The sequence below is a fragment of the Oreochromis niloticus genome, linkage group LG4, assembly GCF_001858045.2.
Source record: "Oreochromis niloticus isolate F11D_XX linkage group LG4, O_niloticus_UMD_NMBU, whole genome shotgun sequence".
NCBI lineage: Eukaryota > Metazoa > Chordata > Actinopteri > Cichliformes > Cichlidae > Oreochromis > Oreochromis niloticus.
In genome coordinates, this window is record NC_031969.2 from 31,222,552 (window position 1) to 31,238,870 (window position 16,319).

The following is a 16,319-nucleotide window of genomic DNA, read 5'->3' on the forward strand; positions in this document are numbered from 1 at the left end:
ATAGCAAAAATTAGAAAAACACTGGAATAGGATAAGATGATAAGAATAAGATCGTGTACACAATAGAATAAAATATGAAAAGCAAATATGAAAGCAACCGTCTTCATACACACACACACACACACACACACAACGTGCCCCTGAGTGTCTCTGGCCTGGTGCACTGGGTTGTGGAATTAGTGAGTCTAAATCTCCTAACTCGTCTTTTGTCAACAAGCAGGGCTGCTGCTGTGAGGAGGCGTGTTTTAACCCAAACTATCCTGACTAAGTGGCTAAACCAAGCCAGGGGGTGAAAGTGAGTGAACAATGAAATTCAGTTTAATTCAATTCAACTGTATGTATGTATGTATGTATGTATGTAATCAATTGTATGTAGCACGAATTCACAACAGTTGCCTCAAGGTGCTTTATATTGCAAGGTGAAGACCCTGAAATATAAGAGAGAAAATTGCAGCAGTCAGACGATCCCCTATGAGAAAACACTTTGCGAAATCAGCAAGTGTAGAAAATGCCAATTTATGCGCATGATATTCTATATTGAAGTGGGAACATGTAAAGTTGAATCCATCTTGCTTTGCTTTCCTGCTTTGTGCTTGTAGCTAAAACCGTCATCTAGTTTGGAGGAAGTGGCGTTCAGGTTGTCAATAGATTCAGTAGACAGAGGGTTCTGTCATGTCCTGGGTTTCTGATCCAGGGTTTGGATTTTTTGACTTTCAAGATCTAATTATGACCTCTGCAAAGACTGTTATGTTTTTGGTAACGTCTCATTTTGTCTGTAAACACAATTGCATTAGTAACATTTAGGAAATTTCACTGGTATATGGGGAAAGTCGGACTTGAACCCAGTGGGTGTTGAACTCACGGCTGACTTTGTCATCAATTCTGTTCATAATTTATGGACCAAATTTCTAGGCGTAGCCAGGCTTCCACTCTGGTGGCTTCAATATCTCATCTCTGCTTTTTGCAGATGATGTGGTTCTGTTGGCTTCATCGGGTGGTGGCTTCCAGCTCCCACTGAAACAGGTCTCAGTGAGGGAGTTACAGATGGATTGGGGCAGCATCTGCCGTGACGCTGATGCTGTATTAGTCCGAGAGAGCTGAGCACGTAGATTCGGTGAATATACGTCCCTACCATACATATGGTAACGAGCTCTGAGCAGTGACTAAAGGTGAGATTTGCTGATACAAGCGGCAGAAATGGGCTTTCTTTGAAGGTTGGCTGGGTATGGGGCCTAAGTATGGGGGAAAAAATTAATATATACAAAACACATTCCATTTTCCTGCAAATACTCCCAAGCAGCTTAGATGCCTTGGTGGAGTTTGTTTTCTCTGATTAGTTCTTGTTATTTAAATTTTTATTTGATTCTTAGTTTGCTAGTTCTTTACTTTCTCATCTGTGTGTATCTCCTTATTTATTCCTGTGTTTTTCTTTCATCGCCTATGTTAAGTTCATTCATGTGGCTGAGTTTCCCTGTTTTTGTATTACTTCTCACTTCCTGCTTCCTTTTGGTCATCACTTATCTTTTGTGCTTCACATTTACTTTTACTTCCCCCTCCTGGCTCATTGTCTTTGATTACTATCACCTGCGACTCGTTACCCAGCTGTGTTCACTTCCCTTTTAATTGCCCTCTAGTGTATAAATGGTGATGTCTTCCCTTTAGTCTTTGTCTCAGCATCTGCTAATCTCCAATTGTGTGTTCACTATAATCGCTGGCTTTTGTTTTGCCTGTTGCATTGTGAATTTTGTATTTTGGACTGTTTCAACAGCCCTGTTAAAAGGTGTTTTGAGTTAACGATGCCCTGTTCCTGAGTCTGCCTTTGGGTCCTAATTACTTGGTTCATGACAGGTTAATTCAGTCACTTACATTTTAAATATGTCTATTTAGCCTTGCAGCTTGCTCACCTTTAAATCCCCTCAGACTGTGCCTTTGTTCCTGTTTTGTGCTTTCTCCATGATTTCTTAGTCTGACTGAATTTTGATCAGATTTAAGATTCGACTGAAGTTACAAGCTGAAGCTAGAAGATGATAGTCAATAACCTCTAGCTGAAAGGGTTTTTTTTCTTCCAACAGTTTCCAAGGATGAAATGGTCTAGACTATGTCTAATGACTGCCCACTTTACCCCATGATTGGACAGGTTATTCACTTATTGCAAATATCGATTTTTGATTTACAACAGTTCATGCAGATCTGCTCTATTCTGGCATGAATAGCTTTAATTATGAGTTTGAGACTGAAAGAGAAATTGAAGAAATTGCACTTTTTCTTTCTCTCTTTTTTTCTCAAAAATGTGTCCACCTGCTCACTGAACGTGCCATTGAAGGAATGACAGTATTTTCTTTCTAATATAGAACGTACCAAAAATAATGAAAACCACTAAATAACAATCAATAGCCTCTCTGGAACAACAGTTAACCTAAATTTATCCTCTCCAATGACGAAAGGTCTTTCAAAAATCTTACAGGTATAATTACTGGCCACTTTTAGGACCTTCTGGCATCTCCACCTTGAACTGAAACAGCTGTGAACCCAGAGACCACACGCCGTCAGATCAGCAGGCGCATGGCATGCTTTGTTCTTTCTCCAATTATCAGACTGAGAAAACAAATCTGTCAGAAATGATATGTGGCTGAGCTATTGATCTGTTTATACAGTCCACATCTTTTTCCCTTTCCCACAGAATCTATTAGCACTGCTTGCCTTTCTCTGTCTCATGCCACAGCAGGGGAGAAACAGTGCAAGCCATTTACGTCATGAAGGCCCAAGGACCACTGGAGGCCAGATACCTATTCTCTAGCATGCTGGAATCAAATGTGTTATGGGCTCTATTTTCATTTGAGCTGTATGAATAAACTAGATGGCCATGACCATTAGGCTGCTCATAAAGAAATGACAGAGTGAAGGTAGCGTCACACCCTGAAAAGAATAGTGAACTCTAGTACATACAATTTTCCCCTATTTAATAGATGTTGACATTTTCAAGGTGTATAGCAAACCTGTTAGATTATGTTCCCTTTATTCTCTAGAATTTCTTAGTTGTTAAAGGTAACCTATTATGCTTATTTCCAGCTCCAAATTTGTACTGTTAGGCTTTGCTTGATTCACAGCTGAAAACACTGAGCTTCAGTGCATTCCTACTGCTTCCTCTGTCTGAGACGAGCTGTTTTAGCTCCCTTCACTTTAAGCCAACTTTCGTCTGACTGACTGCCCCTCATGAACAAAGGATGTGAACAGCAGGTGGGTGGTTGCATCTGTGCTTACAGCCAAAGCTGCACACTTCCCTGAAGCATGAATCATGCTTTTTTTTTTTTTTTTAATAAATTCCATCAAAGTGACTCAAATGAAAAAGTAGGGGTGTGTTTGAAATATCTCTGATTGTCCATCATGCATTCTGGGCATTCTTGTGCAAGATAATGAACCCCAAGTTACACCCAAAGTATGTATCTGTGTGTATGTGTATTCATATCTTTGTGGGGACCAAAAGTTTGATGTTTACTATACTTACGGGGACCAAAATCCTGGTCCCCACAAGTTTGAAGGCATTTTTGAGACTTCAAATGTGGTTTTAGTTTCAGGGTTACAATTGGGTTATGGTTAGGTATAGGGATGATGTGAGTTAGTTCTCTTTCATTAAAGCTTTAGTGCACGGTCCTAGGGGCCAACTGGATCATCCGAACTCTCCCTTAAGTCTCCTGTTTAGCTGTTCTGCTCCTCTCCTCTTTCCCTCGTAGGTCATCTTTGGCGTTCCACTGTAGTCACTCCCATCTGACTAATTGGTCCGTATGCTAAGTTATTGTGAAGCTCTTAAAGTTTTGGGCTATCAGAAAGAGTGGTCTATGGGGGGAAAAAAAAAAAAAAAAAAAATTCAAAATATATTATATTTGTCACAGTCTGGCAGAAGCAGACTGTAGGAATGTGTAAAGAGGACCCAAAATGCAGACAAACGGAACGTGGAACCAAAACTTGGGTATTAACAAAAAGCGAGCCCTTTAATGAGGCTGGTAAAAAAGGTACAAACAAAGGGCAAAGCAAACTGAAGCAAAACTAACATTAACCTAAACTGGGTGAACTAAACAAACAACAAGAAAAACCTGGACATGAAACTTGGAAACATAGCGTGGAGCACATGACGTGAACAACAGACGACCTGACAAAGAACGAACAGAAACACACAGACTAAATACACACAAGGGTGATTAGGGGAAGTGGAAACACACGGGGAAACAGCTGACGCTAACGAAACAAAGGAAGCAAAGCTGACTACACTGATGTAGGACATGGACCTTCAAAATAAAAGAGGAAACATGAGATGCAGACATGACAATACAAACTTGACAACATAAGACATGCAGCATGAAACACATAAGGGGCAAAGGGAGACTAAAACACAGAGGTAGAAGACACAAGGGGAATCTAATAAACAAATGAACTTAGATAACCTAATGAACTTAAACATAAACAATAAAGATAGAAAATAAACGAAAACTCAAAACGCTGGGTCAAAAAACCCAGGATCGTAACAATGTTATAACCCAAAAGGTAGACAGATCCCCCTACACCTCTGTGGAGGGCATTTAGCCTCCACAGAACAGTGATTTTTTTTTTTTAATGTTTTTTTACTTTATTTTTGCTCCTGAATCAATTGTGAGATCATCCACTTGTTAGTATTTACAACAATCCACACAATTTCATGTTAGTTGTGATTCACACTTTGTTTTCACACTTCTGTAATACACATGCATCATGAGTGCAGGGTGATCTGTCTTACCTGTTTGGTACAATTATTTATAATATTATTCTAATATTCTTACTACAAAATTAATTATAAAAAATAATACAACAATAATAGCGCCTTGTTTAACTTTTGGGGGGTGCAATTTAAGTGCAGTTTGTTGGCTTAGCAATACATCCCTGTTCTTCCTCAACTCTCTGCTGCCACTTCCTCTCATCCTAACACCGCCGATCCTCCATAGGTTGACATACGGTGTGAAAAACTCCTCCAAGGTCTCTATTCTGTCTTTCCCTCCTCTTTCCTATCCACACCTGTTCTTAAAAAAGGAAAAAACAGGGTTTCTTGCAAAAGTGTTGTGTGAATGTGGTTTGTACTGTAAAGTGCTCTGAGAGCTAATTAAGAGTAGAAAAGATAAGTAAAATACTTCATGGGTTCATGGGGTTCGGTCTATAAGTTAGCGTTTTATTAATGCCTGGCTGTATGTTTTGTCTCCCTGAGAGCTACTGCGACAGTCAAACCACAAAGGCAGACCTCATGAATGAAAAAATTTGAGTAACAAGTCTTTAACTTCTTCAACAATCAAATTAAACCCAAAACAATCTGAGAAACAATTATGCACTTCTGAATTAATCAAAATGGATAATAAAGTTTTCATTTCTCATTTAACTCACTTCAATCAAATGTGAACAGTCTTGTTTGTTCCTGCCATCTGAACCTCAGATGATGTGTTCGTGTGAAGAGGAAGGTGGACTGGTGCAGGCACAAACCAACCTGACATTTTATTCTAATATGTTTCAAGCAGCAAACTCCGAGGCTGAAAAATGAAGCCAACGCCGAAGTATTAAACATTGCAGTTCTTCTAATGGCCACTTGGGGCTTGCTACAAAAGCGAGTAAATCCCCTACACTCCCATGTTAAAATACCCAAATTTAGAACAGACATAATCTTGTTTACAGACAGGTATAATAGATTGTTTGGTCTTGACGTATGAACAGTTTTTTGGTGGGTGAATTTTCTACCAAAGCATTTTACAAAGGCTTGAAGTTAACACCGATAATTGGTGGAGGTGAGCCTAACTAATTTGAGTCACTGACCTAGATCCCTTGACTGTGTTTGTGCTGTTGGTATCTTTTGAAACCTTTTTCACTGAATGTCTGACAAAGAAATACGGCTTACTATTCAAATAATCCCAGTTTTGCTGCACAAAATAGGCTCATATTTGTATCTTACTTACACAAAGCTACTAAGAAGTGTTATCTGTGCATTGCATCCATACACGTTAATGGATGCAGCATGCTAATGAAGCTACTTAGTATTAGCACTCCAAGTACAGCAGCAGTCAATACTATAATGTTTAGACTGCTGCAAATGGATAACGTCATGGCAGCAACATGCAGCTGTTTTAAGTCTGTGGCTGATGCTCGGTAACAGATGCTGAAGCAGTAATTTTGTTTTCCTTAATTACCTGCAAATAAGTAATATATGCATATGTAAAAATTATTAAAGCTGAATAGGAAAAGTATGATTAGGACAATTTGCCCTCACTTATTCTTAATAATACACTATTCCATGTTTGGGTTGACTTTAGGCAACTTTAAGTTATTGCTTTTGCACTGAGAGCTTATTAACCTATACTCAATATAAAATCTACCCCACTTCAGATATTGTTAGGACTCTGTATAGATATGTATGAAATTTGCAGGAGATTGCAGTGCATAGTGGGGCTGAAATGGATGACTTTGCAGGTAGAGGGGGATTAAATGAGTTTATTTTCCCTAGATCTCATTGAAAACAATGCAGTGGGATCACTGAAATGAGATGTGGACATCTGGACGGACACGTCACAGAAAAGTAGCAGTGGATACCAGCATGTACAGAGAGTCTGTTGGTTTGGGAAAGAGTGGAATCCTTTACAAAGTAAATGCTTAGATTTCCTCTTAATTCATTTATCATTACAGAGCACTGATATGTAGCATAGTGTTAGTGGCTGCTGTTTACCTTTGAGAAAAACAATGAATATCACATTTCCTCATGCATTTGCAAAGGTGAAAGAGCCTTTATGCTACAGTTGCTTGTATGCCTCAACCTCTGGGATTACTCTACAAAAAGCTGTAAATATGCAAAGCAGATTAATTAGTTTTCCAAGGTGACCTGTGCAAAGAAAGGGCTCCATGTGTCAATAAATCAGTGATGTACTACCTGAAATGTAATTTGTCTGCAGAGGAATGAATATCTGCACAAGTTTTATTGATATTTGCTCTGGAGTTAACGAGGCTCTGTGCGTGGCTTCATTGGCCAAAAAGTATTTCTGTTTAATCCACAGCCTTAAAAAACCGCAAGGGTTGGAGTTGTTAGAGCATCTTAGTTCTGGTGGCTTTAACCGGAGGGCGTGCGCACTGCACCTCAAAGTCCACAGTTCATTTGAATCCCATCCTAAAGCTCCTGCCAAACCAACAAACTCAGCGTGCTGACTCAAGACGAAGCTTATTAGCTCTAATCCCTGGCAATGCTCTCTGTTTGTATTATCAAACAGGATTAGACTGATACCTGTATGCTGGTTTACCAATATACTGGCTCAACTTTTAACTTTTCAACACTACTAAGTCACATAATCTGCCTGTGATATGAGAAGTCTCTCTTTGACCACACGTCTCGGAAACCTGGAATTGTATTTTGAAATTGCACATAATTTAATTTTACATTTCAGTTGTAAAAAAACAACAACAGTGGATCTAAAGAAAAGCTGACATAAAGAGTCTCCACACCTCCAAGCAGGGAGACCAGGCATCACACTTTATGTGGGACTGCACAGCGTTTGCATCCCTTGTTACTTGGACCTCATACTGAGACAACGTTCCACGATTTAATTGGCTCTACTTTTGAAATTCAACACTGCAAATCTAAGTCTGGCTTTTATCCAATGGCTAAGAAGAAAGCAGAGAAGGCTCTCGTCACGGGTCAAGTGTAGGTTAACCCATCTCGTCTTTTACTGCCTACACTGTACCCAATGGAAATCTTTACAAGGTCACAAGCTATGCAGACCACAGCGAAATATGATGAAAACTATCTCAAAGAAAACAAAATCCTGCTCCTACAAGAACTGGGAAACTGTCCCGAACTGAGTGAAGCAGTAATTTTTCACACAGTGAGGGAATATGAAGTGATGTGACACAGGACACGTGGGTCCCACAAAATACGTGTGGCTGGAGAACAGATGCTCCAGTCTTGGGACGCGTCTTTGCTGAGCCCCACAGATTAGTGACAGTTGAAACATAACAGTTCAGTTCAGGTTTAACTTGTTGTGGTTTGTTTTCCAGAAGGGTTTTTCATGCATTCATTAGAAAATGCTGCCAAAAGCCTGAAAAAAAGCGTTTGATCATATTTGAAAGATAAAACTGTTGTTAAATAAGCTTCTGATTACAAGAAAAAAGCCCAAATTCAAACTTTAAGTTCACTGGGTGTACATATTAATTACAGAATTGGGGAATTACCCCCTTTAGGGGATTCATACACTTCAGCTGGGATACGACTTGTGATTTTAACTACAGGTTTGGCATTGTCCCATTCTTACCTCAGATTGTGTTTTATCGTTCACCTGAAACTCCATCATCGCTCAAGGTTCTGCTCGGTCTTTTGGTGGCTGTTTCTCTTCATCTTATGTGTTCTTGCCGTATCCTCGACCTGCATCAGCGCCTCAGCACAGTTTTACTACTGCAGCTCATTTCACCATCGTAAGACCGGGCCACAGATTCTGAGCCAGAAACTTGTCTGGCTCAGAATCAGATCTGACTGAAAGTTGTCTTCAGACTGTTGCTACACCTTAGTAACGTTAGACCAGTTAAGAGGATCATGAAGATTTGTGGTCTTAACATCAACTTCAGTGGGACTGCCATATGTCCTTCTGGTCCTCATATCATTAGTAGTAGGATTATTGTGAGTGCTACATTTGCAAAAATCAGTTAAATTATGTGCAATAATACGATGAAATTCAAGCCCAGCAAGTAATCAACTGTTAGAGATTAATCCTGATGTATCGAAGGAAACATTTTTACTTTATCCAGCTGTAGCGTTTTAACATAAAGTACATTTAAAACCACTCATGTGCAGTGTTGTTTGGCTTCTTACAGGACTTGAGGTTTGGTTGCCTTGCCGGCCACCAGTGTTGGTCAAGTTACTTGAAAAAAGTAGTTACTAATTACTGATTACTTCTCCAAGAAAGCAATCCTGTTGCTTTACTGATTATTTATTTTCAAAAGTAATTAGTTACTTTATTACTTAGTTGCTTTTCAAAAACATGATACACAACCTGAATACATAATAAAACAATATTTTTTCTGCATAATCCATCATATAAAACTGAATCAAATGAAAAAGACTTTTTAAAACTTGTTTTATTAGTTTTAATCTTTTAACTTTATGCACATTGCATCAAGCAAAAATTAAATTAAATGCAGCAGTTTCTTACTGGAAGAAATGTGTTTAACATTTAAACCTATGTTCTGCATATTCCAGCAGATAAAATAAAATAATGTTTTGTGTTTACACTCTTTCAAATAGATGCAAGTAAAACACAGCAGAAAATGAATAAAATCAAAGATTCAGTAGCACCGAGTCAGATTTGAAGTTTAATTTTTCTCTGTAGAAAGAAGTTTCCTTCCCACACAGAATGTACAGCTGACACTGTTTTTGTTACTTTTTACAGAATCCAACTTAAATTACTTTAAGTACGTCCAAGCTTTAAACGCTGCATGGTCGTACTCTCTCCTGCACTCCATATTATTCATTGTTGATCTGCAAACGTCTGTCGCTGCCACGGATGTCGCGTGCTTGTACATCATCGTCATGAGACACTCTCACAAACAAAGTCACGGTTTAATAACGCAGTAATGCAGCGTGCTTACAGGAAAGTAACAGTAATCTAAATACTTTTTTTTGCAATAGTAATCCCTTACTTGTTACTAGAAAAAAGTAACAATTCCAGTAACACATTACTTTTAATGCGTTACTGCCCATCTCTGGCGGCCACAAGACCTTTATTGTGCATTAAGATTTTTGATTCTGTGGAACTTTATGGGATGGGAATATCTTTTGGGATATTCCCTAATTTGGAGTTTTGATGAAGTCGGTGACGAGTGTCGCCTACTATATTTGTCCACTCTGAGTATGAAGGCCATATCATAAAACCAGTGAAATCCCGAAAGAATCCACTCCCATCAGGACAGAAATATTTCACCAACAGATAAAGGTCATCTTTGTACTGATTTCCAATTACCCTTCCTTTAACTGACCCAAACCAAGCATGTCTTTAAATTTATCTGCCAATTGTATATTCCTAAAGGTCTAATGTGTATTAGAATTTGTCCAGATCACTTAATGAATCATAATAAATGATTTCAAAGATGGTATAAATGCGGTGAGTCACCCTGTCTTACACAATCTTGCACAGCTACTCTTATTTAAATCGATTCCTTCACTCCATCAAACAACAGCCATTGCTTTTCTGTCAGATAATATCATTTCAGCATGAAATATCAACAATGGGGGAAAAACAGATGCACAAAACCAGGATTTAGAAAGTTTATTTCTATAGTGTTTCTCACAGGGTTGAAATCGATTCGCAGTAAAACGCAGTGAAAACGTGTTAAAATAGAATAAAATCATAATAGAAACAGTGATATATATATACAATAATCTCTGCAGAAGTCCTGCTTAAACAGGAAAGTTTTCAACTACTTTTAGAAGGACTCCACAGAGTCAGCTAAACGTAGATGAAGTGGCGTATGTTCCAGAGTTTTGGTGCCGCAGACTGAACGGCTCTGTCGCTCCTGGTCTTTAATCTTGTACGAGGAAGAGCTAATAAATTCAGAACCTGCGAACGAAGACTGCAAGCAGCAGAGAGTTTATAAAGCAGCTGAGATAAATAATCTGTCTGTGAAGGGCTCTGTAGGTAATGTTAATTATTTAATCTAGTATTATTATTTTTTTTTTTACTTTAATTTAAAGTGAACTGGGAGCAGATGTAAAGAGTATAAACCAGGAGTAATGTGGGCTCACTTACTGGAACATGGTGGAGGAACCCTAGGATCCACTGTGGAGGCCCAGCGGAGAAAGAATTTCAGTTTTTATTGTGAGCACCGGCGTTTCTTCGTACAATGAGCTGACCCGTGCTGCTTTGCTTCTAAAGTTCACGGCTCAGCACGCCAACATACGATTCCTGGCTTTGGATTGAAGGAGAAGGGAAAAAAACCTTAACAAGAATCATTTTTGTAGCGTTCATAAATATTAAAGCTTGATTAAAATTTAGGACCTCTGACTCCTGCTGCTGTCTAACAAATGATTAACCCTAAAACACTGACTCAGTTGAGATGACTCAGTTGCAAAAAGCAGATTTTATTATCAGCTTCTTATTCCTCTCTTTCTGTCAGCAAAAACTCATAGCTCTGAATGAGTAATGAGGATACAGTTGCTGTGTGTAACTGTGCGCCACCTCCTTTCTTTGGGCACGAACATGTGGCTCCTATGAAGCTGCAGGGAACAGAACCTCAGCTCCTCTTAATGTTTGGTCCACCCAGGAATGACCAACATTAACCTGAGTGTCACACAGACAGGTGAGAAAAGCTTCCTCGTGCCTCTGGCAGATTCAAGCACATGAAATCACAGAAAACAACCAATGATCAAGAACAATTCACTTGATTAACATTATTATGTATGAAACTACCAATCAGATTTATTTATCTGTAAACTGAAGGTGCCAGGAATGCTACTCGGGATCGTTACAGTTAGCCTGTAGCAACGTGATGCTAGAAAAGCAAGCAAAACGTATGGTGTCCAGATCAGCTATTTAGCTCAGACATTTCTCAAACATAGGGATCAGACGTCCACACTAAAACTTTATTCTGCAGTGCTTAGTATCAAACACATTACAAGGCCAGCTCTCCATCATTTGTATGTTTCTGTGTATAAAACCCAATGCTAGCTCAATACAGCAAGAAGGAAAAGAGCCACACGCCGTGGCTATGATCAGGTTACAGGTTAATTAATGTTAGCATGTTGAATTCTCAGGGTGGCAGACCACTAAGTTAGGAACTGTGAAACAGACAACAATATTATACTGTAGCATATTAGTGCAGTCATCCAAACACATCAGGGCTGCACATCCTTGTAGCTTTATCAGCTAATCTTTTGATCCTTTTACATCCTCCAACCTTTTGGCTTGTGCACAAATCTTTATGTTCAAAAACACGTTCAAATGAGACACAGTTCTTTAACTTTTGTCTAAAATGATATATTAACTCAATCTCATATCACATCTAGCCTGCAGGTGGAAAATGACTTCAGATGACTGATCAAATGAATGAGATAAAGCCCATCTAACTGGGCCGCTTAAGAGAATTAGGCACGTCATGATCACAAGCACTACATGGAACAGGCAATTAATTCCTCATATGTCAGTGCAAAGTAAAAGAACAAACTAAGTTAATTAGTAAAACATTGAATTAGCTGATCAATTAACAGCTCATACTGTTTAAAATTTCACTAAAAGTTAATGACACAGCAAGCCCAAAGTCCACTTCTAAGCCACATGGCAGCGCTGCCCTCTGCTGGATCATGCTGCTCATTGCAAGTATAGACGAGCTTCATGTATCAGCGCCACATGATGGTGCATTTTAAAGAGAGGACAGCAGTAATCTAATGAAACCAGGGAGGAGGTGCAGCCTTTGCTAAGTAGAAGCAGCAGCCCTGAAGAGCAGTCTTCGTAGCTGAGGAGCTCTCCGTCGAGCGTGATTGTGTTAATGTGTGAGCTCGTGTTCAGATCGATGGCCACATAGTAGCACTTGTCTTTCCAAAAGAGTGCACGAAGCGAAGCAGACACAAATGTAATATCAGGCCGGTTTAATGGAAGCAGCAGCATCAGATTGCAGCGACACCCCTCTGACGCTGTGATCCCCTACACACCCGAGGTGCGAAATCTTAGAGGCTCAATAAGAAGATGACAAAGGAAAATCCCAAAATTGACCAAATTTCTAAACGATTTCCTTTATTTTCACGGGGTTAATTTTACTACACAGATCTCATGACCAGTGAACAACTTGCAGATAATTGCTCCAGGGTACTTTGAGATCAATACTGTACCAACATAACCGTCAGTATTGGAAAGCTTGCTGCATCAATCTGCCTATAACAGAGAGCCATTTCCTGCCCCTGCTCTTCTTTGTGTGGAAAGAGTTCAGGCTAGTAAGGCAGATATTTTCCTCTCATTGTCCTGTCCTGGAAAATTTGAGGCTTTTTTTTCTGCAAAAAAAAAGGCTTTACTGGAGCTGTTTATTGAAGTTTTTGTGAAATCATTTTAGAGCCCAATGGAGCCGTGAGTCTGAGTGGTTTGGGGAGAGTCTATGGATATCCTCTGGGGAAAGAAAGCCAAGCACCTCGCCCTGCATGTAATATCAGGACAAACCGCCTGCGATGGTAGAAGATGGTAAGGGGATGGTGGTCACAGGGTTCTCTTGAGTAGGTGGAGATAACGTAGGAGGGTGGGTAGATGTTTCCTAAATCTGTATGGCTGTATTTTACTGGGTTCTCTGGTCAGACGGTGGGCAGAGATTTTGTCGGCTTCTTCTTCAGGTTTTCTAAGGATTTGTGATTTTTCACTGTAACTTATTGTCAGTTCTTCAAAAATACAGACTAAGAGACTTGATCCAGAATTTGAAGGTAGGTGTTTGTTGACTTGTTTACTCCTTTCCTGGGTGTGGACTCATTTCCAGTGGGCAAAGAAGCTGTTTGTATTTTCTTTAAAATTTCTGATTGCAACATAAACTTCCTCGTTGTACTTTTGTGGATTTGTTGTGACACACAAAGTGTTTTGCTTATTGCAGTATCTTGTAAATGTTCTACAATATCGTTAGTAACTTTCGTGTATAGGAAAAAGACACATCCTCCCTTCCAGATTGATTTTTATTCCACATTGCTTCCATACAGTCAGCCAGGAAGTCATGCCAGGGAGCCCAGAGAACATCCCCCTGGGGGAGTGCACGCTGTCCCAGTCCAGGGACCAGCTCACGCCCCCGAGCCGCACGGAGAGCACCGTGTTCAGCCTGTCCCGCACTGAGTCTGTTTGGACTACGGAGAATTCCCCAAAGAAGTCTGAAGTCTTTTGGTTCCCCATCCACCTCATGTCTACCGGGGGCAGCTTCCTGGCATGTGGCATCATCATCAGCGGCCTTTACTTCGCTGGCCACTGCCGGAAAGTCACCAACATCCTGGGACCAGCCCTGCTGTCCATTGGATTGATGGTTTTTGTGGTGGGCGTGGTCCTGATTCCTGTTACCAAAGAGAACAGGAAGCGGTCGAAAATGAAGAAGCCCCTGAGTTATTACAGGCCTCCAGTGTTTAACCTGTGATGGCTCGGGCGGTGATGTTTTTCAGCACAACTTTATGTTTGGACATAATTTCAGGAGAAACTTGAAGAGCACTCTGAACTGAGGTTCATATTTTCAGCTCTGTGGAAAATGATTATTAGAAGACTGTTTGACAACAATTATGTTTATCTCTCTGTGGATTGACGACACTATCGCAGTCTCAAGTGTGCATGATGTCATTTCATTAATAACCGCGGCTGTCGAAAACAGGATGAGCGCGCATGGACAGGAATGTGCTGCAGAAAATGCAATTATTTACACCTGCACAAACAATTTAGCAAGAAGATACACGGCAGTAAAGTGTCCTTATGAATATTTGCAAAGAATAAAATAAAAAATTATGCAAAGACTGACCGTGTCAGTCAAAGTCACGACATCTTCTAATTGTCACTTTGTGTTTTACTGTGTCCAGCTGCATGTGGCTGCGAGTGTTTGTTCAAAGGCACCACAAGGACGGATGCTTTGAATCTAAATGTATTCATCCTTGAATTATGTAAAGAGTGACGATTTGACTGGTGTGACCTGAAAGCACATTTACATAAGATTTCAATATTAGGTAGCAGCCAATTTAAAGTAACCCCTTCACAGCCAGATTCCACTGTAATGTGCATTAAATATTAATTCCTTCTATCCACTGAAAATGCACTCTTTGGGCTAGCAGTGCAGATCATATTTAAAGTAATAGTAATCAATATTTGTATATTTGAAAAGAATCGTATGACTGCTACAGAAAGGAATCACTCTTTGTAATGAATGAACAACGATTATCACCAAACTCCACGGTTCCCCTCAGCTCCGAGAAGCATTTTAGCCTCTTTAACTCCTTTGTTTGGTTTACTGTGTTGGTTCACCGACTAAGCTCTCATTTGTGATGACGGCAGGCAGCTTCCGAGGAAAAAGCTCCAAAGACCTATGTGAACCCTTCCAGCACAGCATTATTCACCACAAAGAGTCAGACACAAGCTGAGCGAACACAATAAATTGTTTTGCAGCCATGAGGCAAGTTTCTAATGAGAGCAAAGCCAGAGGTAATGGAAGAGGAAATACTAGATAGAGACACGTCTACAAATATCTGGTAACTCACTCAAATTTGTTCAGAATTAAAGTATTTAATTTATATGTATCATTATATTAAATTCTAATGCCTTTTCAGCTTAAATATTTTTATTTAATATAACAACCACAGCAGATCTCAGACAATCAAAAGGTGAAAATGTTAGAGAAACTCTGAATGTTTAGTAAGCAAAGACATTTAATTTAGCACTCTTTGCTTTATTTAATCGGGAATATTTCTATTTATGATACTGATACTCTGTCTGTTGGATTTGTGACAATGCAATATCTGTAATCATTGATCCAATGTTTTCATGTGTCAATCTGCCGCCCCCAGGTGGCTAATAAATAAGTGAATGAATCTTTAAGCAATTATTTATACATTTTGTCATACAGGTTGCTAGGTAACACACAAAACCCATAAATAACATATAAGAATAAGTGTTAAACTAAAGTTCGTGGTCTTCACATTTGTTTACCTTGGATATAACAATACATACCTTTTGGTTTTAGACAACAAAATAGCTTTTTGAATATTTCAATCTTTTATAGAAACAAACGGATTATTCACAGGCCAGTAGGATGCACTCATAATATCAGAAGCACCGTATATGCAAACAGCAGTCTTTTAAATTAGTGCTGTTATAACTTGAACTTTAGTATGTTTAATATTTTTAAGTTATCACTACTTTTGACCTTTGTGTTGAGGAGTTGTTGATCCTGTATTTTTTAAATATAATGCAGAAGACTCCTGCAAGTTAAGTGCAAAGACTCAAATCAAATGTAATAGTTTAACTGAAAATCAAAGGTCATAGTGTTTTAATCATTATTTCAGTTGTCTGTGAAGGTTCTCAGTCATCCAGGTCATCGTAGTCTAAAGAGCTTGGAAAGAAAAGCGTCTGGACTTCTTTAAGTTGCTTGAAGACGTTTCACCTCTCGTCCGAGAAGCTTCTTCAGTTCTAGGGTCAAATGGTGGAGAGTCCCAGCCCTGTAGGAGTAACCCACAATTATTTCAGTTATGGTGATTTTACATTTTGATTTTTGTGAATATACGGTTTCAGATTTTTTTATGTGGCCGAGCACAATTTGAAGGTTTAGCCATCATTACTCAGTTACGA

The 16,319-nt window shown here is 39.3% G+C and overlaps 1 protein-coding gene and 1 long non-coding RNA gene across 8 annotated transcripts; both read left to right on the top strand.

The window, feature by feature from the left end:
* Positions 1-218: 218 nt before the first annotated feature.
* On the top strand, positions 219-4,494 carry LOC109201803 (uncharacterized). 2 transcript variants are annotated; one of them, XR_002061732.2, is made up of 3 exons: positions 219-295; positions 968-1,848; positions 2,073-4,494. It is a non-coding gene; the product is annotated as an uncharacterized LOC109201803 (long non-coding RNA). The 2 variants fall into 2 exon arrangements; XR_003219780.1 differs by having other exon boundaries at positions 968-4,494.
* A 6,022-nt stretch (positions 4,495-10,516) lies between these two features.
* pirt (phosphoinositide interacting regulator of transient receptor potential channels) lies at positions 10,517-14,588 on the top strand. Of its 6 annotated transcripts, none has more exons than XM_025906454.1 (3): positions 10,517-11,340; positions 13,084-13,208; positions 13,709-14,588. In XM_025906454.1, the coding sequence occupies exons 2-3, from the start codon at positions 13,196-13,198 to the stop codon at positions 14,128-14,130; spliced, it is 435 nt and encodes a 144-aa protein (XP_025762239.1). In that variant the 5' UTR covers positions 10,517-11,340; positions 13,084-13,195; the 3' UTR covers positions 14,131-14,588. The 6 variants fall into 6 exon arrangements, with proteins under 6 accessions (XP_025762239.1, XP_019213162.1, XP_019213163.1 ...); XM_013269907.3 differs by lacking the exon at positions 10,517-11,340 and adding an exon at positions 12,700-12,967; XM_019357617.2 differs by lacking the exon at positions 13,084-13,208.
* Positions 14,589-16,319: the final 1,731 nt, after the last annotated feature.

Bases quoted from the DNA above. Each gene is read 5' to 3' on its own strand.
- pirt (XM_019357617.2), top strand. From the start codon at position 11,307: ATGACCAACATTAACCTGAGTGTCACACAGACAG. The intron at 11,341-13,708 runs GTGAGAAAAGCT...GCTTCCATACAG, and splicing joins CCTGAGTGTCACACAGACAG to TCAGCCAGGAAGTCATGCCA.